The sequence below is a fragment of the Mobula hypostoma genome, chromosome 4 (genome assembly GCF_963921235.1).
Source record: "Mobula hypostoma chromosome 4, sMobHyp1.1, whole genome shotgun sequence".
In the NCBI taxonomy this organism is placed as follows: domain Eukaryota; kingdom Metazoa; phylum Chordata; class Chondrichthyes; order Myliobatiformes; family Myliobatidae; genus Mobula; species Mobula hypostoma.
Window position 1 is genome coordinate 148,987,681 of NC_086100.1, and position 26,861 is coordinate 149,014,541.

The window sequence follows — 26,861 nt, forward strand, 5'->3', positions numbered from 1 at the left end:
GTGCACCGAGATGCAGCTCCTCAGAGACCGTGTTAGGGATTTGGAGCTGCAGCTTGATGACCTACTGCTTATCAGGGAAAGTGAAGAGGTGATAGACAGGAGCTACAGAGAGGTAGTCATCCCTAGGCTACAGGGGTCAGAAAACTGGGTCACTGTCAAGAGAGGGAAGGGAAATGCCCGGATAGTGGAGAGCACACCTGTGGCTGTCCCCCTCAGCAACAAATATCTTGTTCTGGATGCTGTTGAGGGGGATGACCTGACAGGGGATGCCCACAGTGACCAGGTCTCTGGCACTGAGTCTGGCGCTGTTGTGCAGGAGAGAAGGAGGGAGAAGAAGAATGCGGTAGTCGTATGGGATTCCATAGTCAGGGGAACGGACAGGAGATTCTGTAAGCCTGATAGAGATACCCGTATGGTGTGTTGCCTCCCAGGTGCCAGGGTACGGGATGTCTCGGATCGGGTCCTGAATATTCTGAAGGGGGAGGGTGAGCAACCAGTTGTCTTGGTACATGTTGGTACCAATGACATAGATAGGACAAAGGAGGAGGTCCTGAAGAGAGATTTTCAGGAGTTAGGAAGGAAGCTGAGAAGCAGGACCTCCAGGGTAGTAATCTCGGGATTGCTACCTGTGCCACGTGCTAGCGAGGGCAAGAATAGTAGGACCAGGCAGATGAATATGTGGCTGAGAGACTGGTGCAGGGGGCAGGGCTTCAGATTCTTGGATAATTGGGATCCCTTCTGGGGGAAGTATGACCCGTTCAAAAAGGACAGGTTACACCTGAACCCGAAGGGGACCAATATCCTGGCGGGAAAGTTTAATAGAGCTGTTAGGGAGGGTTTAAACTAATTTGGCAGGGGGATGGGAACTGGAATGACAGAGCGGAGGAAGGGGAAATCAGAAATAAATCTAAGATAGTGAGCAGTAAAGATGTCAGGAAAGACAGGCAGGTGATGGGGCAAATTTGTAGCCATTGGGATGAGTTGCAGTGCAATAAAGTTGCAGTGAAATCAAAGCGAGAAGTACCAAATACTTGTCTTAAGGTGTTATACTTAAATGCACGCAGCATAAGGAATAAGGTGGATGATCTTGTCGTATAGCTACAGATTGGCAGGTATGACATTGTGGCCATCACTGAAATGTGGCTAAAGGATGCATGTCTCTGGGAGCTGAATGTCCAAGGATACACGGTGTATCGGAAGGATAGGAAGGTAGGCAGAGGGGGAGGCGTGGCTTTATTGGTAAGAAATGATATTAAATCATTAGAAAGAGGTGATATAGGATCGGAAGGTGCAGAATCTTTATGGGTTGAGCTCAGAAATTGCAAGGGTAAAAGGACACTGATGGCAGTTATTTATAGGCCTCCAAACAGCTGCAGGGATGTGGACTACAAATTGCAATAGGAAATAGAGAAGGCTTGTCAGAAGGGCAGTGTTATGATAATTGTGGGGGATTTTAACATACGAGTGGATTGGGAAAATCAGGTCGGCACTGGATCTCAAAAGAGAGAATTTGTAGAATGTCTGCGAGATGGCTTTTTAGAACAGCTTGTTGTTGAGCCCACTAGGGGATCGGCTGTACTGGATTGGGTATTGTGTAATGAACCAGAGGTGATTAGAGAGATTGAGGTGAAGGAACCCTTAGGAGGCAGTGATCATAACATGATTGAGTTCACTGTGACATTTGAAAAAGAGAAGCTGAAATCTGATGTGTCGGTATTTCAGTGGAGTAAAGGAAATTACAGTGGAATGAGAGAGGAACTGGCCAAAGTTGACTGAAAAGGGACACTGGCGGGAAAGACGGCAGAGCAGCAGTGGCTAGAGTTTATGCAAGAAGTGAGGAAGGTGCAAGACAGGTATATTCCAGAAAAGAAGAAATTTTTGAATGGAAAAAGGATGCAACCATGGTTGACAAGAGAAGTCAAAGCCAAAGTTAAAGCAAAGGAGACGGGCATGCAAGGAAGCAAAAATTAGTGGGAAGACAGAGGATTGGGAAGTTTTTGAAACCTTACAAAAGGAAACTAAGAAGGTCATTAAGAGAGAAAAGATTAACTATGAAAGGAAGCTAGCAAATAATATCAAAGAGGATACTAAAAGCTTTTTCAAGTATATAAAGAGTAAAAGACAGGTGAGAGTAGATATAGGACCGATAAAAAATGATGCTGGAGAAATTGTAATGGGAGATAAGGAGATGACAGAGGAACTGAAAGAGTATTTTGCATCAGTCTTCACTGAGGAAGATATCAGCAGTATACCGGACACTCAAGGGAGGCAGGGAAGAGAAGTGTGTGCAGTCACAATTACGACAGAGAAAGTACTCAGGAAGCTGAATAGTCTAAAGGTAGATAAATCACCCAGATCAGATGGAATGCCCCCGCGTGTTCTGAAGGAAGTAGCTGTGGAGATTGCGGAGGCATTAGTGATGATCTTTCAAAAGTCGATAGATTCTGGTATGGTTCCGGAGGACTGGAAGATTGCAAATGTCACTCCGCTATTTAAGAAGGGGGCAAGGAAGCAAAAAGGAAGTTATATACTTGTTATCTTGACATCGGTGGTTGGGAAGTTGTTGGAGTCGATTGTCAAGGATGAGGTTACAGAGTACCTGGAGGCATATGACAAGATAGGCAGAACTCAGCATGGATTCCTTAAAGGAAAATCCTGCCTGACAAACCTATTACAATTTTTTGAGGAAATTACCAGTAGGCTAGACAAGGGAGATGCAGTGGATGTTGTATATTTGGATTTTCAGAAGGCCTTTGACAAGGTGCCACACATGAGGCTACTTAACAAGGTAAGAGCCCATGGAATTACGGGAAAGTTACATATGTGGATAGAGCATTGGCTGATTGGCAGGAAACAGAGAGTGGGAATAGAGGGATGTTATTCTGGTTGGCTGCCGGTTACCAGTGGTGTTCCACAGGGGTCCGTGTTGGGGCCGCTTCTTTTTACGTTGTACATAAACGATTTGGATTATGGAATAGATGGCTTTGTGGCTAAGTTTGCTGATGATACGAAGATAGGTGGAGGGGCCGGTAGTGCTGAGGAAACGGAGAGTCTGCAGAGAGACTTGGATAGATGGGAAGAATGGGCAGAGAAGTGGCAAATGAAGTACAATGTTGGAAAGTGTATGGTTATGCACTTCGGCAGAAGTAATAAATGGGAAGACTATTATTTAAATGGGGAAAGAATTCAAAGTTCTGAGATGCAACTGGATTTGGGAGTCCTTGTACAGGATACCCTTAAGGTTAACCTCCAGGTTGAGTCAGTGGTGAAGAAGGTGAATGCAATGTTGGCATTCATTTCTAGAGGAATAGAGTATAGGAGCAGGGATGTGATGTTGAGGCTCTATAAGGCACTGGTGAGACCTCACTTGGAGTACTGTGGGCAGTTTTGGTCTCCTTATTTAAGAAAGGATGTGCTGACGTTGGAGAGGGTACAGAGAAGATTCACTAGAATGATTCTGGGAATGAGAGGGTTAACAAATGAAGAATGTTTGTCTGCTCTTGGACTGTATTCCTTGGAGTTTCGACGAATGAGGGGAGACCTATAGAAACATTTTGAATGTTGAAAGGCATGGACAGAGCGGATGTGGCAAAGTTGTTTCCCTTGATGGGGGAGTCTTGTACGAGAGGGCATGACTTAAGGATTGAAGGGCGCCCATTCAGAACAGAAATGCAAAGAAATTTTTTTAGCCAGAGCGTGGTGAATCTATGGAATTTGTTGCCACGGGCAGCAGTGGAGGCCAAGTCATTGGGTGTATTTAAGGCAGAGATTGATATGTATCTGAGTAGCCAGGGCATCAAAGGTTATGGTGAAAAGGCGGGCGAGTGGGACTAAATGGGTGAATGTATCAGCTCAGGATAAAATGGTGGAGCAGACTCGATGGGCCGATTGGCCGACTTCTGCTCCTTTGTCTTATGGTCTTATGGTAAGATGGAAGTCAATTTTATATTCATGGATATAAAACTGGTAAGTTACTGTCTAATCAATTGAAACCATTTTCAGCCAAGTGGCAAATTAAAGAAATACGTAAAATTAATGGTGACATGACAACTGACCACCTTGAAATTAATGACACTTTTAGGGATTTATTTTTTTTAGTTTAGATTATGAGGACACTCAGTCCTCGATTATTGCCATTTAGAAATGCATGCATTAAAAAATGATACAATGTTCCTCCAGAATGATATCACAAGAAACAAAGGACAAACCAAGACTAAAACTGACAAAACCACATAATTATAACATATAGTTACAACAGTGCAAAGCAATACCATAATTTGCTAAAGAGTAGACCATGGGCACAGTTAAAAAAAGTCTCAAAGTCCTGATGACCTCATCATCTCATGCAGACAATAGAAGGGAGAAACTCTCCCTGCCATGAACCTCCAAGTGCCACAAACTTGCTGATGCAGCACCATTGGAAGCACCCGACCACAGCTGACTCTGAGTCCGTCTGAAAACTTCGAGCCTCTGACCAGCCCTTCGACACCGAGCACCATCCTCTGCCGAGCGCTTCGACCCTGCCCCGGCCACCGAGCAACAAGCAAAGCTGAAGACTTGGGGCCTTCCCCTTCGGAGATTTTGGACCACACTGTAGCAGCAGCAACGAGGCAGGCATTTCAGAAGTTTCACCAGATGTTCCTCTATGCTCTCACGACCACCTCCATCAAATCAGGATTGTGCACGGCACCCTACTTGACAAATAACAGACATCACCACCGGAGTGGCCGCTGCAAGCTGCGTCACGCCACCATCTTCTCCTCTCCTCTCCTAAAATAAAATTTATAATTTTATTATAAATTATAATAAAATTTATAATAAAGTATAGTTCTGACTCTGTTAATGATAATATTGCAATGAATGATTTTTTAGATCAATTAAATGTTCCTATTCTTTCGTTAGATGATCATAGGCAATTGAATTGCTCAGGCTATTCAAGAGTTGCATTCTGGGAAATCCCCAGGACCCAATGGATTCTCTGGAGAATTTTATAAGGCTTTTTCCTCCTTGCTTATACCACACTTAAGTTCTACCCTTACTGATTCCTTTAAGGTAGGAAGACTACCACACCTATCTCTTTACTCAATTTTGACACTAATATTTTATCTAAAGTTTTGGCTGACAGACTTGAAAATATTATATCTTCTGTAGTTTTGGATGATCAGATGGGATTTATGAAAAATTGATATTCCCATTTTAATATATGACATTTGTTAAATGTTATGTACTCTCCATCTAAAGAAATATCAGAATGTGTGATATCTTTGGATGCGGAGAAGGCTTTTGACAGAGTTGAATGGACGTTTCTATTTATCTCCTTAGAAAAATTTAATTTTGGAACTAATTTTATTCATTGGATTAAATTACTTTATTTATTTCCCTCTGCTTGGGTTCTTACTAATTTTCAGAAGTCTGAACCCTTTAAACTCCAACATGGATCTAGACAAGGTTGTCCTTTGAGTCCTCTGCTTTTTGATTTGGTATTAGAACCCTTAGCAATTGCTTTTCGAGAGTCTATAGAGATCACTGGTATTTTAAGGAGAGGTACTATTCATAAAGTGTCGCTCTATGCTGATGATTTATTGCTTTTTATATCTAATGTTACAACCTTCTTACCAGTTGTGCTCCATTTACTGACTAATTTTTGTCAGTTCTCAGGATATAAATTAAATTTACAGAAGAGTGAACAGTTTCCTTTGAACAATTTAATACCAACTTATATTAGATTAGATTAGATTATGAAGACACGCAGTCCTCTTTTATTGTCATTTAGTAATGCATGCATTAAGAAATGATACAATATTTCCTCCTGTGTGATATCACAAAACATAGGACAGACCAAGACTGAAAAAACTGACAAAACCACATAATTATAACATATAGTTATAACAGTGCAACAATACCATAACTTGATGAAGAAGTCCATGAGCACAGTAGAAGTTCAAAGTCTCTCAAATGTCCCACATCTCATGCAGACGGGAGAAGGAAGAAAAACTCTCCCTGCCATGCCCGACCACAGTCCGACTCTGAGTCATCTGAAAACTTCAAGCTTTGATGAGCTCTCCGACACTGAGTACTTAGTGCCATCTCTGTCCAAATGATTCGACCTCCATCTTGGTCACCAATGGCAGGCAAAGCCGGAGATTTTGAGGCCTTCCCTCTGAAAGATTCCCGACTGCGCAGTAATGACAGCAGCGAACGAGTGTTTCAGAAATTTTTCCAGATGTTCCTCTGTGCTTTCACATCCATCTCTATCAAATTAGAATTGTCCACGGCCCCTATTTAAAGGATATGATATCATTTTTCACCGGAGGGCTGCGCACGCGTGGCACACTGCTATCGCCTCCTCCCGCTAACCTTCCTCTTAAAATTTTAAGAAAACAATTTACGTGTTTAGGAGTAACAATTACTAAGAATTATAAAGATTTATTTAAGGAAAATTTTTTGTTTATTGAATTATGTAGAAAAACACTTTCTAATTGGTCGCCTCTCTCTTTATCACTGATTGGCCAAATCAATTCTATTAAAATGAATACTTTACCGAAACTTATATACCTTTTTCAAGCTGTGCCTGTTTTTATTCCTAAATCTTTTTTTGACTCTTTGGATTCAATTCTTCCTTCCTATATATGGAAGAATAAAAAATCTCATATAAATAAAGCTCACCTTCAACAAACCAAACAGAATGGAGGATTTGTCTTACCCAATTTTAGGTTATATTATTGGGCAGTTAATATACATAATATTATGTTCTGGATATATTACATTAACCATGAGAATTGTCCCTATATGGGTTTCTTTGGAAGTCAAATCTGTAATAAAATTTTTCATTAATTCTTTACTTGGATCCTTGCTTCCTTTATCTTTAAATAAACTAATTGACAATGTGGTGGTTAAACATACATAGAGGATTTGGTTACAGTTTAGAAAACATTTTGGTTTATTGAGATTCTCCCTCTCAAGTCCCGTATTTTCTAATTGTTTTTTCAAGCCGTCTTTAATTGACTCATCTTTTAAAGAATGGGATAGATTGGGTATTAAATGATTTCAGGATTTGTTTGATGGAGGGAATCTCTCTTCTTTTGTGCAACTTTCAACGAAATTTAACCTTTCTAACACTAATTTTTTTCGATACTTACAGACTAGAGATTTTTTAAGATCTCAATTACTTACATTTCCTACAAGTCCAGATAAGAATATAATAGATACAATTTTTAATCTGAAACCCTTTGATAACAGTTCAATATCTTACATATATGGTCTACTGTTGGGACTGAAAATGGCCTCTTTAGATAAAATTAAAAGAGACTGGGAAAAGGATTTACAGATTTTTATATCTGATGAGAGCTGGAAGATTATTTTAAAACTGATTAATTCTTCATCATTATGTGCTTGTCATTCTTTATTACAATTCAAAGTGGTACACAGAGTTCATATGTCTAAAGATAAGCTTTCCCATTCCTCCACAGATATTTCCCCTTACTGTGATAGATGTACTAATGGAGTGGCCACACTAATTCATATGTTTTGGACATGTCTGAGCCTTTGACAATTCTGGAAAAATGTATTTCAAACTTTTTCTGTACTTTTCAATGTCAGCTTTAAGCCTAATCCTTTGACTGCCTTGTTTGGTATTGTTGAGGATAGTACTACAAAATTGAAACCGTCTAATTTGCGGGTATTGGCCTTTATGTCTCTTACGGCCAAGAGGGCGATCTTGCTCAAGTGGAAGGATGCTGCCCCGCCCACTCATGTTCAATGGCAATCTGTTGTTATGTTGTGCCTTGATCTAGAGAAGATTCGTTGTTCGATTTCTGATTCTAAACATGACTTTCTAATGTTATGGGGACTCTTTCTGAATTATTTTTCTTGAAGTATGGATCTGAGCCATTATTATTATAATATCATATGGTAAGGTATTTTTCTTTTTTCTTCTTTTTTTTTACCAACCAACTCATATTGGTAGTGGGAGTATTTTTTAATCAAATATGATTATTTTATTCTTCATTTCATAATTCAATCTTTTTTATACATGATTGTTTTGGAATATGGGATATTGTGATCATATTACTGTGATTTAAATGTAATGTAATTCGCATTATTTACTTGTATCCTTATGAATTTTGTATTTGTATTCATGTAATTTACATAATATCAATAAAAATATGAAAAAGAAAGGGCTTGTGCTTCACCGGACCTCATTATTTTTCTGGGAAGTGACGCACAGCAAAAGTTTGCAGTTGGGAATCCATTCCAGGTAACTCGGTGACCCAAGAAGCAGTAAGTTGGGCACTCTTATCTTTTAGGGTCTGCTCTATTACTATGTTCATCTTGTTTGTCTCCCTGATGTACAGTGATGCCAAGTGATTACTGCCATTTCCCCGTCATTGCCTGTATGCTGATTTTAATCATTCCTTTGTGGCGTTTTATATTTCTTAGTTTTAATTGTCTGTGTAAGACCATACTGTTTTTTTAATATGACAATTGAACTACATAGATCCTTTTCACCTTTTTTAACATTTTTTCTGTAGTTTTTTTGTGCTTTGTGAATCATTTTTTCTGTTGTAATCAAAAGCGACTAAAAGAAGAAGAAAATTTGATGCCTTTTTTCTATTTTGAATGATAAATGTAACTTATAATCTTCATATTACTCCTGTAAATCATGGAGCAAGCTGCTCTCGTTCACTGGAGTGGTGTGTGAAAAATTGGCCAGTAATGAGAGTTTTATTGCACAAAATCAGCAGTGCTAATGATGCTGTGAAACAGGAGGAGGAGCCAGAAGACCCAAGAGGGCGTTTCATGAAAGCCCTGAGTAGTGTTGGCATTGCAAATGCATGCTTATATTTCCTACGTTTTTACTCTGAAGCAAGCAGCACTAGAGCAGGGGTGATAAAAGACAGAGCTGAAGATTTTTGCAGTAATATTTGCAGTTAGAGAGAACTAGTTTTTTTCGCCCTTCCGTCTTTGATATACATAAGATAGTAATTGATTTTTCTATCTTCCTTGTATTAATGCAGGCTGAACAATGTCTCTGTAATTAGAGGCAGTGCAAACTATATCGAGCATTAAAATGGAATATTTACTGATAGTTCTGTATTTTTCCTGTTTCATCTGTTTATGTGCTTTGGTTTGTCTGTATTTCTCTGGCTGCCAAGAAATGACTTACAAGCATGAAGGTAAGATTGTCCTTCCAGCTAATGAATCATGAGTTATTCACTGAATAACATGGGATGCAGTTATTGAAGTGATTGTACAAACCAACCGAGTTTTTCTGTGCGAAGTTTGCTCACACCTGATAGCTGTGTGAAATGTTATCTTGTGATGTATTCTTTACCTTAAATAGAAATGTTTCTTTTGGAGGCCATTAGTATATAAGTACTGCTCTGAATTAATTAGTATTTAAAATATCTTTATCTATTTGTATGTAATGCTTTTTCTTATATTAACTGTAATACCATCTGCACAGATTGAGTTTCTTTTATTGAATGATATGATGTCAAAGTAAATTAAGAACAAGAAATCGATGTTATGGAAGTTAACACCTTGAAAATCAGAAAAGGAAATGAGCTTTTTCACTTTGTTTGACATGACTGAAAATCCAAAGCAACATCTATGGTATTTGAATTTAAAACCACCTATACAGAGAATGTAAATGATTCTTTTAAAGAATGTATCTCACTGCGCCTCACCAATATACTTAGAAGTGCTAATCTTGTCTGAAATTGACCAGTGAAATCACAATGCTGAGTGATTGATGTACATTTGAAGCAAAGGAAAGCTATTTAATGAACAGCATTGCCTGTAGACTGGGTAATTTCAGTGCACTCAATCACGACCTCTGTCTGGCTCTTTTTATGGATGGGTTTAAACTTCAACTGGAAAAATCAGTATTCCCATTGGTGGTTGTGATTGTGTGGGGACTTGACCTCTTGGGTCAGGTAGACTTCCAAGTAATACTCAAGTTAACATACATCTATGAGTTCTGACAGTGTCAAACTCCATCATAACAGCTGGGACCCTGTATTATTTAATAGCTCTCCTCTGCCTACTGACATGAATTGTCTGGGAAATGAATAAATAACTGTCCTTGGATTTTGGATACAGAATCCTGCATTTATGCTTTATGGCAAGTTGCATATCCTTTAATTGTTAAACCATTCTATCAACTATTACCTAGAATGAGGAGGTTAAAATGAGACCAAGATCTAAGTTAATCATCAATATGAATTCTGATACTGTCAGTCTGAGCTCAAAATGGTTGAAGTGCTTAAGCTCTGTACATTGAGGTAGCCTTTTGTTTCTGACATATAGACTTGTTAATCTATTTTGGAGAGGTGAGACATGATTCCTTTTGTCTGTTGGAAGTTGAAATCCAATGCAGTGCAAGTTTTGTTGCCAAAAGTTGTAGTTGGCCAGGGCATTCTTGCCATTAACTTTTCAGAGATTGCACTTGTGAAGCAGAAGTTTAGGAGAAGGGATGCTTAATTTCCCTATGTGTCTTTACAATCTGTAAACCAGCAGCACAGCTCTTTTTGTTGATATGGGAAACTAGAGTTTTGTTACGTTTATAGTTTACCGCATTGTATCTTTAATCATGCTATCTGACGAGAACAATTACTGCTGGAACTCAAGACTTCGTTCTCAATACTGGCATCTCTCAATATGATGCCTGCAAAATTCAGATTAAAACCCACTCACCAATGCATATTATTCTGATTTTAAACAATTAAGATTAAATTAATGGCAATCAAAATGTTGCACCTAGCCTTAAAAATATAAGGGGGGGGGGCGACAAAATCATTAGTCAAAAAGTTGTACACGTACTCAAAATCAATAGGAATTATTCATTACATTGCCTTATAATTTGTGATGTTTTTCTATGACCCACTTGCCAATAGCTTAATAGGCAATGTCAATTTGCTGAGAACAAACTAGTTTACATTTTATTACCCTAGCCTAGGTGAGAATGTCAAAGCAATATATTAAGCATTCATGGGTTAATTTCACAGGCTATTATATTACTGTAATTATATATCTAATCTGTAAAGCCATTTTAATACTGCAAGGTAAATGTAGGAAGGAAGTGGGATGCCTGTGTATGTTATAAGTATGAGTAACCCTATGACATGCCATCTTTTGTGAAATAACATACTTATCCTCTTTTTTTCCTATCAAAATTTTGCTTTGTAAAAGATACCATTGAACTCCTATTGCGTGGGGGAGAAAAGCATTTGGCACTGTTAAACTGTGGAGAACAGAGCTGAGATTTCAGCTAGAAGTCCCCAGTTGTACACTGTAATTTAATTCCCTGAACTCATCACTGAGCTGAATCCTCGACACATGACTCAGCATAGGATTGTTTTCTTTGTCTTGTTTCGTTTCATCGGTTTTTCCTCCCTGCAGTTTTCTTACCCTGACTGCCTCTTCACTAACGTGACTTTTGCATATGGCTGGATGTTCACATTCCAACACATTCCATCTTGAATCTGTCTATGAAAGTTTAGACATTAAATTATTGAACAGTTGTCTTTAGCACTTTGGAGGTAGATATTAAACTTTTTATGAAATATTAAGTTAAATTATGTTTTCATAAGCAGAAATAAAGAACATCTAATATTTAACAAGTTAAGATTTTCCTTAATTTTGTATGAATTATGTGTTCTGTGGTTTCCCAATTAAGTTCTCACTTTGTGTATTTGGCCATCCAAATGACTTGATAACACTGACCATATTCACACATTAGTTTTTAGAATAACTGCTGTGATATTAGATATTTTTAATCAATACAATTGCTAGCTGACAATATCCAATAAAATTGGATTCATGACAGCATGCTCTGATATTGTTATATATGCAGTATGTAAAACAAGTGACAAATAAATTAGCAGTCCCTGTGTTTGTTTTTCCAATTTTAGTCTCATTGAAGTAAAAAAAAACTAATTAAATGTAAGTCCAATCAAAGAAAGAGCTCAGAATTATTTTGAATGTCATTTATTTCTTCTTGTTCCTTCTGGAAAATTGCAGGCTATATAGTTTCAGCACCAAAATTAAACCTGATTTTTGTCTTTGTTTGCCTCATAGAGATACCTGGTGTTGTTTAAATGTAAGCCTGTTGTGTGATTGTTCTTCAAAAAATATATTTTGTTTTGAAGCTGTTTGGATTATTTTGTATTGTAGTTATTTTTTTACTTTCCTGATATAGGTCTGAATCTTAATTAAGTTGGTTACACTTTGGTCAATTACTCTATACCAGTCGTTATGTAAGTTAAACAAATTTGTTTCAGGGGATTTATTGTTGAAAACTGCAGCCGGTGTTTACATTAATTATTCTTGCATGGCTCAAAAACCCTTTGAGTGGGCTGGCAAAATCCCAAGAGCCAAGCTAATGAAGTTTATATGATTATTGGAACCCCTGAGAGTACTGCCGTCATTTAGCATAATCCTAAATGTGTTTGTTTGTTGGATGATTTAATGTTGGGCTTTTATTTTATTATGGAAACAATATTTGATTTCATGCTTTTTCTAGTTCTTCAATGGAAATATGCAATCTAGCAATTTTATAGAAGTCTAAATATGCTTTAGTTTTGATTTATTAGTCAGTGTGTTTTTTTTCTTTCTTGATGTTCGCTAAAATAATAAATTGCTTTTGGCCTGAAAGGAGTTCATAGTGTAATTATTACTTGTAGTCTGGTTTCAGAAGGAAAAATTGAAATGAGATTTATGCATCATGCCGTAAATATATCTTCATTATTATATAAACAGTATTTCAATATTTTGCTTCAAGGCACACATTAGTTTTCCTGGTACATTAGAAACGAAAGGAATTCAACCTCTATTGCTGCTTGCTCATAGAATGTGAATGTATGCAGATCATATGTAAAGCAAAAGAAAACCGGTGTTCTTTTTAATCCAATGTTGACTAATTTTACCAGTACCTTAAATAGTTTACGTATGAAGTGGAATTGTAATTGCGTTCTTGCTTAATCCAGCTGTAACTCCTATCATATCTCCCGTTGTTTTTCATTCCACTATTACAGTCGAATGAAGGAAAGAAAACTCCTCTTGTTAGGTTTACCTGATCAGATTATATCAGAGTCTGTCAGCAGAGGTGACACTGGAAGCAAAATCCCTTTTGAAGTCCTGACGAAGGGTCTTGGCCTGAAACGTCGACTGCACCTCTTCCTACAGATGCTGCCTGGCCTGCTGCGTTCACCAGCAACTTTGATGTGTGTCCCTTTTGAAGTCTGCTGATTGGTCCAGAGAAATGAATTGCGGTTTTCAGAGGTTATCCACCTTGTGACAAACTAGGTTCTTTGTTTTAAACTTCAATGGCTAGAGCACAATTCAACAGAAGTTTTGAACTTTCAGCTGAGTCTCTCTGCAGTTCTTGTGATCTAATAGTATTTCATTACAAGGTATCTGGTCTGTTCATCTACCTTATCTATGGGGAAGAAATTTCTAGTCTGACCCTTGACTATAGTTTTGTTTTATAAAACAGGCATTGATATCAGGAGCAATCTGAACAGCTGACCCTCTTTGAGCAGATTCGGTTATTGTGCCATCTGACACCTTTACTGAATCTAGCACTCAGGAGTGTCAACTCCCGTTGATAGCATTCTGACTAGGATTAGTACTTAAAGGTATGAACATTATCACATTGTATTATCATCTAATTCATTGACTATCCATCCACTTTAGGAGAAGACATTGCTAATGTTGGGAATTCTGTGTGGAAATTTTAGACATCACCTGATTATATTTAATTTTACAGACCAACTTCCGATTTCATTCAGTCATTGTTTAAGGTGTTAAGTTGAAGGAAACATTCTTCTTTTGGTGAAGATGGGAGAGAAGATTGACTGATTTAACTGATGAAGCCTGCACATTGTTGTCATGCAGGTTCATGGAACATCTTTCCGTTCACATGGACCAGAATCTCCAGGACATCAAAATGTAAAACTCAGATATCCTTCATGTTTTCTCAATTTGCCTTTAAGTGAAAACAGCTGGACTGTAATGCCAATTATCCTTTGCTGGATGCCCAACAGTTTTCTCTCCGCTACCCTAACCTTCCTTTTGTGCCTCAGGTTCAGGCTGCTGCTCTAATACGATACAAAGAACGAGTCATGCTTTTGAAGGGTTTTGCTAAGAAACGCATGCTATAGCACACCATATTATAGTGATAGCATGCTGCCTTCCCTTTGTTAGGCAGCCCCTTAGAATCAAGGTTCGATTGCTTTCCACTCAGTTCCGAGGTGTCAGATATGCTGCTATAGCATGTCCCAACTCCAAAACCTCAGCCATCAAGAAGGACTGGAACAGTAATATCTAAGGAACTTCAAACTATTGTCCTTGGCTTATAATTATTGGGACAAACTCCTATAATTTCTTATCTAATATGTTGTGAAGACTCCATCTGAAATTGATGAGGAGGAATTTCTTTAGCCAGAGAGTGGTGAATCTGTGGAATTCTTGGCCAGAGGCAGCTGTGGATGCCAAGTCTTTATGAACATGTAATGCAGAGCTTGATAGATTCTTGTTTGATCAGGGTATGAAGGGATGTGGGGAGAAGGCAGGAGATTGTGGCTGAGAGGAAAGGTGGATCAGCCATGATGAAATTTGCAGAGCAGTCTGGATGGGTAAATTGGCCTAATTCTGCTCCTACATCTTATAGGCTCTACAATGAGTCAACAAGAAGTTCCATCCACAAAATGCTGGAGGAACTCAGCAGGTCAGTCCTGATGAGGGGTCTCTGCCCAAAATGTCGACTTAGTATTCCTCTCCATAGAGGCTGCACGAACTGCTGCATTCCTCTAGAACTTTGTGTGATTTTGCTCTGGATTTCCAGCATGTGCAGAATCTCTCGTGTTGTAGACAATGGTACAATTATATTTTAATCGCAATGCAAATTTGGCTTTGCTGCTTATATCCTTTAAAGGAATGTTAAAAAAGTATTACACAATAGATTTCTGGACCTTTCTGTTTTCATTCTGAAATACAAGGCTTTGTGTTATATAATGAAGGGGTCAAGTACAGATAAATCATTGTTTGACTATCTGACAAAGCTCAAAGCCTTTGAGAGATCGCAGCTTATAAATTCCTGTGGCATAGTGTACAACCAGCTCATTAAAAATATATGAAATTGCTTTTAATTTTTCATGTAGAACAAAGGGAATAATAATCCTCTCTTGGCCTCTTGAAAGGCCAAGTATAACATTTGCTAAATGTAAAGAACAACTTCATTGATGCCTTTATCTGTTTTGAACTTGTCAGGTTTTCAAGTGCTGCTTACGGCCAGGAGATAGTTGCTAGAATTATTTTTGATGCTGTTCATAATGATGGCTTTACCATTCTGTTCATACAGGTGTGTTCACGCTGTTGTGAAGCTAGGCTGATACTTTTAGACCTCTGACTGTTCAGAACCAGTCAACCAAAAGCATGTAATGGGAAACCAAATGTGTTGTCCAAACGTTGTCTGCTCAATTCTAGAGATATTTGGAGGCTCAGTGGCATTTGGAGTGAGAATACCGGAATATGTGATGGGAAATACTATATACGGGGTAATTTGCAACAATCTAACGTGTTCAGTCTATTGAGGGTCAACTTAAAAGTTTTGCATGAATGATTCTTCTTTTAATAAAATTCTTTCTAAAATGATTGGACACTTTAATAGTTACTCTAGATGAAGTCATATTCAGGTAACATTTGAAATGGTAGTTAAGGCCTCTGCATAATCTGAAATATGATGTAGCTAAATAATCATTGTATTCCTTACCTTTTTAATACGTTGTGAAAAAGACTGTTCAAGGAGGATACTCAAAATATTCACTTTCATTGTTGTCTGTTGTGAAACCCATTTACTATCTCATCACTGACATTTTCCTTTCTCAAGAATATTTTTTATCCAATAGCAAACGATTATACCCTAACAGCTCTACTAAAACTACTTCTGAGCTAAGTAACGAGACAAGTTGCCTGACATTACTTGCTCTACAATGTACTGATTTTGAGTTAGGAGCACAAAGGAGAGTTGAAGGACTGTGCAACCTAATTAGTGATGTTCGGGAGCACCATGCTAATGAGTAAATTTTTTCATGTTTTATTTTGTTTTTCAGAGGCATGTTGTAGAGACATTTTTTGGATTTGATGAAGAATCAGTAGATTCAGAAACCTCTTCATTAGCCTCATGTACAACTGATAGGACACCAGCAACTCCAGAAGAAGAATTGGAAGAGGTGAGTGAATTTGTTGTGTTTGTCTGGACATCTAGCTGGGATTTGAATGGATACTCAAATACATTCAGCAGTGAATTGGATTGAATGGTGGCCTGTAAAGATTTTTAAAACTGAATTAAACTTCATTATGTATTTGTATTGCCAAAAGGTTTACCACTTAGCAAAGAAAAGATCTCTGATTGATGCTTATTGAAGCAATGTAAATTACTGGACTAAGGCAGAAAGTGATAGAAATACATAACAATATTTGTGAATAATTGAAAGCATTAGTTAAAGACTCTGAGAGAATCTCTGCCCTTTACAGAAGCCTGCCTCCTTCTTCCAAGTTCCTGAAAATATTTTGCCTTTTGCATTCTTTCCATTGGTGGAATCAGTGGAAAGCTGAGCAACATCATTAACTCTACATGAGGCATTCCAAAGCAGTCACAAGGACACATGATTGGACTAGGAGTAGATCATCTGGCCACTCAAGCTTGCTCCACCATTCGGTTAGATTATGGATCATCTTCGCTGACTTCAACTTCTCTTCTGTGCCACTTCCCCATAATCCTCAATTCCTCAATTTTTCAAATATTTATTTATCTTCACTTTAAATATATCTTATAATCTGACCTCCACCACCCTCAGTGGCTCTGAATTCCAGAGAAGAAACTTCTATGCATCTCAGTGAGTGGGCTCCAATTTTGTAGGTATGTCTTATTGTTTGTGATTCTCTCGTTGAAGAAAACATCTTGGCACTAACTCTGTCAAGCCCCTTTAGAATCTTATATGTATGTTCAAATAACTTCACCCTTTATTCTAAGCAAAAATTAACACAGACATAAATTACCCAGGCTCTCTTGGTAGGACAACACTCTCATCCAGGAATTAGCCTGATGAATCTCTTTTGGACTGCCTCCAATAGTACTTTATGCTTTTTTAGTTGAGTGGATCAAATTCGTAGACTTTATTTATAGCTCTCTGCTATTGTGGTCCTTTTCGTCATGTTGAGACAACTGAGGGCATTCCGGGTAGCTCTTATCTCCTCTGACTATTCAGGACGTTGCACATTTGCTGTGCAGACACCAAAGTTGTACATCATACTTGCTCCAGTGGGGCTGGCTATCTTTATTGTTCTGAGGAGACTTCTGTGCAGCCTAATGTGACAACATTGAGGATATCTAGAATACTGTTTGCCATTTTCTATTTTTCTTGCCTTGCTGTTCCACTCAGGACACAGCCAATGCTGTTCTAAGAGGGCACTGCAATTTTTGATGCAGCTGATTAAATTTGAAATAAACCTGACAGAAGAACAGTGAAGTGATTAGACTACTCAGTCTTATTAACATGTGTTTGGCCACTTGAGCTGGCTGCCGAGACGGGGGTGGAGATGGAGGAAGTTGTAAGTGTAATTATAAATATGAGAGGGTTCAACTTGGAAGTAATGATGTGAATAACATTCTGCTCTTGATCTTGATGGGGAGAATTGGTTCATCATTTTTGCTGGTGTATGCCACCACATTTGCTTCAAATCTGCTCTTTTGCTTGCCTCATATCTTGCCAATCAACTCTTCTCATTGATCAGCATTATGTTGTGCCCACTAAATGGTAAACGTGGTATTTATTTTATAGATATTAGGAGTAGTGTGGGACAGGAAAAAATGAGAGGCATGCGCACAAAATGCTTGGGAAAATAAATTGTTCATCTTTTATTTACCTGGGACATGGGTTGACAGACACAGTGCCCCAATTAATTGAAAGGGCTATTGGTTGTGCTATACAGACACAGACATCGGATTCCAGTTAATTGGGCTGTTGGTTAATCATGACAGCCATTTATTTGAAACAGCTTGTAAAGTTCAAGAGCTAAATCAAGAAAATATACAGGATTTCCCCATCTTCAGTTATTTGGGACACTACGCTGCTTAATGGGGGCAGGAGACTGTTGCGAGCAGTTTTTAACTAACAAGAGAAAGTATGCAGATGCTGGAACTCCAAGCAGTGCACACAAAATGCTGAAGGATTCAGCAGCCAAGCAGTGGAAAAGAGTATAGGCAACGTTTTGGGCGGAGACCCTTCATCAGTCAGTCACGTGCACTTGCGTGGCCCTGAGACACTACACCGTGCTTAGAGTAATCAGCTTTTAAATAGTGTCAGTTGCATATTTTTGAGTTCAAAAAGCAGTGATTTTTGTCACCGATAGTTGGTGTGAATAAGCAGAGAGACAATTCAGAACGGTTTTCCTCGCCGCAGTTTCAAGCATTCAGGCTTGGAAATACCAGAAACAGCTGGGAATGAAAATGAAATTATTTCATAACTTCAATAAGTTAGGAAATTTGAAGCTGTTGACAATCATTTTGAATGTTACAATGAAAATGAAGATTTGGAGGATGCAATTGTCTAAAGTATTGTATGAAGGCAAGTTCATTATCTGCACCAGCTGTCTGTGTGGATATTGCCCATTTACAACCAACAGAACATGGCAGATGAATTTCTCCATTGATAACGATTAGGTACTAATGCACAGTCTTGTATTACTGTGGGGGTATTGGTAGTGTTCTAATTTGTTCAGTATTTCATTTAAATACATAAATTGTTACTCAGTCAAACAGTAGTTTTTGTCTCTTTTTCTTTTAATTATTTCCATGAAACTGACTAATCAGGGTGGCCTCTTAATTTGGCCAAAATGTACTGGTCCTGATGTGTCCCAGTTAATAAATATAATATTTCAGAAATATTCTTAACTTTTAAAAGATTTTACGAGTTTGACACCCGACCTAGGGTTTGAAGTTTAGCCAAACCATCTCCCCCAATTCACTCTATTAACTCAGCAAACAATAATGCTGGTGATTTGGAAGAAATTGACAACAACAGATTGGATGCACTGAGATCCAGAAGAATATTGTTTGGTTTGGTTGTATATAGGTAGTCAAATGACAATAAATTTGAACCTGAACTTGAACTTGATTTACTCCAAGTAAGCTTGGACTTGCACTATAAGTCAGATGTCTCACTAGCCGAAAATATAGTTAGAGAAACATAATTTTGGAAGAGGAATACAAAAGCTATTCACTATTACATGTTCTGCACTTGTTACTAAAGATGTGTGGGATCAGGATAACCTGAAGAACCTTAAAGAAATCTTGATGGGTTCCATGAAGTTCAGGATTTCCTGAGACTGCCATGTGGCTGATTTCCTGATTTGACAAAGGAGGAAGTGATACACATTAATGGTGGAAAATTCAGTTTCAGAAAATGATCAGGTGCAAAGACAAGAGAGTCAAACTAAAACAACATAGAAATCTACAGTACATCACAGGGCCTTCAGCCCGCAATGTTGTGCTGACCATGTAGCCTACTCATAAACTGCCTAGAATTTCCCTCGCACATAGCCCTCTATTTTTCTAAGCACCATGCACCTTTCTAAAAGGCTCATAAAAGACCCTATTGTATCCACTTCCACCACCGCCACCAGCAGTGCATTCCACACACCCACCACTCTGTGTGAAAAACACTCTGACATCCTCTCGGTACCTATTTCCAAGCACCTTCAAACTATGCCCCCTTGTGTTAGCCTTTTCAGCTCTGGGAATAAGCCCCTGGCTATCCACATGACCAATACCCCTTATCACCGTAGACACCTCTGTCAGGACACCTCTGTCAGGTCACCTCTCATCCTCAGTCACTCCAAGGAAAAAAGGCCAAGTTTACGCAACCTATTCTCATAAAGTACACCCTCCAATCCAGGCAACGTCCTTGTAAATCTCTGCACTCTCTCTATAGTATCCACATCCTTCCTGTAGTGAGGTGACCAGAACTGAACACGGTACTTCAAGTGTGGTCTGACCAAGGTCTTATATAGGTCTAACATTACCTCACGGCTCTTGAACTCAATCCCACAGTTGATGAAAGCCAACACATCATACGCCTTCTTAACAACTTTTTCCCAAATAGTTTTTTTATATTAAATATGGGAAAGAGTTTTTATTTCAGGTCTGTGATCCTTTGTCATCACTGGGGACATAAAGAGATACAAGTTAGTTATGAGTAAGTGAGAAGATGCGGAGGGAAGTTTGAATAAAAGGAATGTTTATTATAGGATGAGTCAAGATAGTTTAATGGGGGCAGTTAGCAGCAGACCAAGTTTCTAGGTTTCTGCAAAATAAGAAAAAATGAGCTATCATAATATAAAGATGGTAAATAAAACATGCTGAAAAATATGAGCACATTTTGGCAGTGTCTGGGAAAAAGATAGTTAATATTTTAGATGAGCGTGTCATCATTAGATGTGAGAAAGAGAAAAAACAGTTAGTCTAGGTAAGAGAGATGGTGACTGAGAATTTTCTATCATTTTCTACTTTTTATTTCAGATTTTCAGCATCCGCACTTTTTTCCTTCATTTTCATTTGCTTCAGAAGAGTTGGTGAATTGCATACTTGAACCAACAAATTAGCAAGTTTTACTTGGTTTCAATTAAAAATTAACAAACCCAGTTCGTGCATTCTTTTTTTTCTTCTTTTCTAGGTCCTAAACAGAGAAGAGTCTGAACTGAGGTTTCGCCAGCTTACTCAAGAATATCAGGCTCTTCAGAGAGCTTATGCACTGCTTCAGGAGCAAGTTGGTGGGACACTAGATGTGGAGCGAGAAACCCGGGTAGGTTACAGAGGCAAAAAAATCTTGGAGAGATGCTGTTTCTTCAGAAGCTCTCTGTCTACATTTTCCAACTCTTCTCCCTTCTTCGCATAACACAGGTTTAAGAGCTCCTTTCAGCTCCGTTGCATCACTCAAACCACCCAACATGTAGCCACAAATAAACCCTGAAAACTTAGATCTTTTTCATCAAAGATCCACTTAATTTGCCATATACTGTATATTGATATCTCTTAGAAATTTGCTGTGGTGTGTTGGTCAGGTATGACTTGCAACACAAAGCAACATTCAACAACTATAAAGAATACCGAATTATGTAAAAATAAAGTTAGAGGGTAAAGGATGGGTTTGCAATAAAATGTGCATTAAATACATAAATGCCAGCATACATTTACAAAGTAATCAGCATTATAAAAAGTGGATTAAATTGTCTACCATGCAGTGACAGGCTAATTAGAACAGTTGATCCAATTAACTGTCTGGATGAAGAAGCTTTTAGGATAGCGTGAACATTTTGTTTTAATAGTCCTATAGCACTTTCCAGAAGGGAGCTTATGGAAATGTTAGTTTGCAGGATGGGTAATGTCTGCAGTGACTTTCCTGCCCACTTCTTTGTCCTGGACACATATGAGCCCTGCAGAGATGGTAGACTGTAGCCTATGATCTTTTCTGCTGACCTATCCGTTCACTGTAGTTCACATATACTGTTAGAGGATACTGCACCAAACCAGACTGTAATGGCTGATGTGAGGAGACCCTCTATGATGCCACGAATCTGCAGGAAATACAGTGAAAGTACCAGTCATTCCAGAAACATATAAGCCTGTGAAAGTGCATTGATGCATTCAGTCATAGAGCACAGATAAAGGTCTTTCAGCACACCACATCCATGCCTATTTTTTTTTCCCATCTGCACTAATCCAATTTGCCTGCTTTTAGGTCTGTGTCCTTCATACATTTCCTATTCACATGCCTATCTAAATATCCCCATCTCCTCCCGAAGAGAGTTCCAGTTATCCACCATTCTTGTGTAAGGAAAAAACATTCCCCTCAGGTCCCCTTTAAATTTAAAGTTGAGTTTATTTTTGTGTACAAGTACATGAATGTGCAGGTGTAATGAAAAACTTACTTGCAGCAGCATCCCAAACATGTAGCGCCGGATACAAAACATTCACAAGATAAACATAAGTTCACAACATAAATTGTACAAAATTATACAGGAAAGAACAGAATTAGAACAAGAAAGCAAAGCAAAGTTTATTGTAGTGGAAATGAAGTCTATTGCAGTGTGCCACTTCTGAATTGCTGCAAAGCGAGGTTAGAAGACACTTGTGTTAGGTGAGATATTAAAGCAGAGAATATCTTCTGTGGAAGTAAAGCCATTGCTTTCTCTGGAGGAAGAATGAATAGCATTGTAAGGGAGTGGTGGGACTGGGGTTATTACTGCTCCAGTGGCAAATAAAAAGGAATACCAATTTACCAAATAGCCTAATTGTATACTGTAGATTTCTATAAAAATTTGCAATTGTATTTTAACAGACTCGTGAACAACTTCAAGCTGATCTTTTTCGCTGTCAAGCTAAAATTGAAGATCTGGAAAAATCACTCGCAGAGAAAGGACAGGTAAAAGGCTCTGAACAATTCCACATGGAAGTGGCTGTAGTACTATTGTGCATTGGTATTCTTGGTTAATTTTTCATGAACTACAGGTCTCAACTTGCTTGGAGACTTTATGAAATCTGTACCTTCCTTTTACGAAACACAGCTTCATCTTCCCCAAAGTCATAATAAGTCATGCTATTGCATACATCACAGCTAAACATACTTCGGAGAACAAATTCTGACAAATTATACAAAAGAAGCTAAATTATTTTGTTAGTTTCTAAAAACATTTAACTTCTGTCCTTATTCTGCTTCCCCTGTTTATTAATGAACACTTTCCTTTTGTTTGTGATGTCATACCTGGGCTCCTGAATGGCTGCTTAGCTTCTGGGAGCTGAAGGTTTTGGCCACTGATGAGTTTTGTTGAATGCAGATACATCAGTGTCAGCCTGATCCTTCCTGGTTTCTGTTCAGGTCAGTTTCAAAGCAGTAAAATTAAATAACTTTGTTTCAACCTTCCTTCTCTTCTTGTTAACCCTGATACTGAATGGGGTGCTCAGTGGTACAACTCATGTTACTGTTTTTATTTGCAGTTTGGCTTCTTTTCACATTGGTTACTTCTTGGTCTTTGTTTATATATAGTTTTTCATAACATTTTACTGTATTTTTTCTTGTAAATCCATTAGGGTTAGGGTTAATTTCAAGTTAATATGTGGTGACATATACGTACTTTAATAATAGATTTCCCTTGAACTTTGAAGTGAGTTGATAAAGCTGCTGCCTTTCAGTATTCTTTGACCTGGATTCAACCCTGACCTTTGATCCTGCCTGCCATTTTCCCTGAGACCGTTTGGGTTTTCTCCTGAGCATTCTGGTTTCCTTCTATACGTTAAGGATTTGTGGATTAGACACTATAAATTGCCCCTAGTTGATGGGTAGATGGGGACAATAAAATGTGATTAGTGAAAATGGGTGCTTGATGTTTGGTGCAAACATGGTGGGCTGAAAGACCTGTTTCTATAATGTACAACTCTCTGAGAATTTCTAGTAACTTCATAATTTATAAAGTAAACCCAGGAATTGTGGCTTTTTATTATTTTTGGTTTCCCTTTGTTACTCCCCATTCCTTTTCAAATAAAACTTAGAAAAAGAGATACTTAATAAATAGTATTTGCCTAAGTAGGAAGCTGTCTTGTATTTAGTATGTTTGGTTAACAAGTTGTAGATTAAAGTTCTTGACTTATATTGCAGATCATTTCATAATGACAAGTACTTTGGTCATTTGTATAGGTGACATGATATGGATTATTTTTAAGCAAAGAGAAGGGTAAACATTATGTACAGAATAACTGTTGATAAGGGGTTTTTCTTTACTCAGGAAAAATAGACCAGTATTCCATGCAGTTCCAGATTGATTTGCGATATCTAGTCTAAAGATACAGTGGGATCAAAAGTTCTATTCTTTTGCTTATGCTAAATGAGTGGCACTGACTTCAATGAAACTGAAGCATGAAAATGTCGTAAAACACATGACATTGACTGTGTGTGCTCATGTTGAGCAAGTGACAGAATTCTGTCCCACTCAAATCTACATTGATGGAAAGTCCTTATAAATGAGGGGGAACTGGTTAAGTTGAGAAATAATTTGGTGAAATAAAGCCTGAATTTTGAAAACCTGCAGGAATAAGGGCATAAATAAAGGAATAAAAGTGTTCCACAGTTACAAAAATGTCGGGAGGAAATGGCACTCTGATAATACTGAATTCTATCCAGGGAGCATATAGCAAGAACATGGGGTCAACTAAATTCCTGATTTTATTTGTTGATCCCTCTCTCACCTGCACAGTGATTTTGTTAAGTCAGAACTGAGACAAATTAGGTATAAACTTGTATGATATACCACAGCACACTCTGTTTACTTTCCCAGTGAGTACGTACAACAGGCAAAGCTACTGTATACTTACCTGTAAGAAGGTCATCCCTTATTTGTCCATTTTGAAGCTTGGACAAAAGCTGGATGTGATGTCTATTTTGTTGATAGGGTCAAGAATGTAATGATTCATTGCTATCAAGTGCGGTCTCACATGTGCTTCATCATAGGATCACAGATTCATATTATACAGAAACAAGTCCAAATCAAAAAGGCGGCATCCATCACTCAGGATCCTCATCACCCAGGACGTGCTCTCTTCTCATTGCTACCATCAGGGAGAATGTACAGAAGCCTGATTCATACACAACAATTCAGAAACAGCTTAATTCCTTCTGCCATCTGATTTCTGAATGGACATTGAACTCATGAACTCATGAGTTTTGAATTTCTATCTTTTTGCTCTCCTTATTTACTTTATTTAATACAGATATACTTACTGTAAATCAGTTTTTTCTCTATTATTATGTATTTCATTGTACTACTGCCACAAAGTTAATACATTTCACGACATATGCCAGTGATATTAAACCTGATTCTGATTGAGCCTATCAAATATCTGCACACTCTCTGGCACCCATCTATGCTAACCTGATTTTCCAGTTGATAGCCTCCTCTGACTTGGGCATTGAAGTGTTTGTCTAAGTACATTTTAAATGTTGTGAGAATAGTTGTATGCACCACTCCCAGGCTGTACACTGCAGATTCTAGCCTTCGTCTGGGTGAAGAAAACTCTTCCTTGTATCCCATCCAAACCTCTTACCCCTCATCTTAAACCTATACCTTCCATTACAACCACCCCCATTACTGTGAAATAGTTCTTACTGTCTAACTTATCTAGGCAGTTTCTCCTCCAAGCTGAAGTACTCCATCCTGGATAATCTCTGCACTCTGCACTCCATTCTAGCTGTGGTTTATGCAATATATTATAATAGTAGTATTACCTCCCTGCTCAGACAAATGAAGATAAGTATGCCATAAGCTTTTATCACTATTTTATTTCCCTGTGCTGCTAACTACTGGTATCCTTGAAGATGTACACCAAGGCCCATCTGTTCCTCAGTACTCTTAAAGGTCTTGCCATTCAATATATAAGTGCTAGATTTATTGGTTCTCCCAAAAGAGAAATGATTGTTTCTGCTTTGAGGGGCAATATAAGTGTGCATGTTACAATGGCCAAGTTTTACAATGCAAGAGTGCCTGTTGTCCCACGGTAGCTTAGCAGTTAGCGCAACGCTATTACAGCTTGGAGCATCAGAGTTTGGAGTTAAATTCTGGCGCTGTCTCCAAGGAGTTTGCATTTTCTCTCCATGACCGCATGGGTATCCTCCAGGTGCTCTGGTTTCCTCCCACAGTCCAAAGACGTACCAGTTGGTAGGTTAATTGGTCATTGTAAATTGTCCTGTGATTAGATTAGTATTAAATAGGTGGGTTGCTGGGCAGCATGGAGTGTTGGGCCGGAAGGCCCTGTTCTATGCTGTATCTCTAAATAAAATAAATTTAATAATTAAATAAAATAAAATAAGAACCTTTTGTGCATTAACACCTTTCAAAATGCTCTACAGGAGCAGCAGCAAATTAAATTTGATGATCATATAAGAAGTACATCATTGTTTAGGAATGTTATGCAGTCGTAACAATGAAGGGTAATTGACCTCTAAAATTCGTGCCCAAAACAGGATGTAAAATCCTTCTACTCCTCCGGCCCATGGTAAATACACATCTAGTGACAGAAATAGAATAAACTTTTTAATGTATATAGGTTTCATACATCTGTTTAATTAATATACACTGGGACCTTGCATTAGCTCTCATGTGAGAATGTGGAGGTGCCACCAGTATGAATTATGTGAATTTCTGTCAAAATCATGGGTGATGAGTGACCATTCCTAGTTACTTGGTGTTCAGTAATGGCAGCTGCCTCCATAGCAGGTTACCAGTGTGGAATGAACAACAAGTAGAATGTAGCGATCCAATACAAGATGTGAAGTGGTTTTGTCTATCCCTTATTTTCTGGGGTCTATTGCCTAAATCATTGAAAACATATCAAGCAACTTTAAAATAATCATTATTTATTAAGTTGCGTTTTGAAATTCTTACATTTTTCTAACTTTATTGAACCAGTTGTAGTTTTCTTATTCTGTAATAATGCAATATTTTGGTTTGCCTTGTAATTTTATTTTGAGTATGTGTTAAATTATTTTAGTTTATGTGTTGTGTTTCTCTACCTCTACCTTCCTCACCACCCACATACTTCCAAAATTCTCCCTCTGTTTATTTGGATGTGTAAGTAGAACTCTTTATTGAAACCTTAAAAAGAATCAATACATAGAAAGAATACCTTCACTGATTAAAGTGCCCCTCTGTTCTTTTCTTCGATAAATTAATATCGGTTTTAGTTTTAGTGACTGCAGACCCTGGATAGCTTCACTTGTTGTATTTTATAATGCTTTGCTCTTCTTTTT

At 38.1% G+C, this 26,861-nt stretch overlaps 1 protein-coding gene across 2 annotated transcripts in view; it reads left to right on the forward strand.

Moving 5' to 3' along the window:
• Positions 1-26,861, forward strand: part of LOC134345666 (janus kinase and microtubule-interacting protein 1-like) — a 394,868-nt gene that overhangs the window by 288,303 nt on the left and 79,704 nt on the right. For both annotated transcript variants that reach the window (XM_063046689.1, XM_063046690.1), the window contains 3 exons: positions 16,116-16,235; positions 20,739-20,867; positions 22,404-22,487. In XM_063046689.1, the coding sequence (XP_062902759.1) occupies positions 16,116-16,235; positions 20,739-20,867; positions 22,404-22,487 (333 nt within the window). The remainder of the gene's footprint in view (positions 1-16,115; positions 16,236-20,738; positions 20,868-22,403; positions 22,488-26,861) is intronic.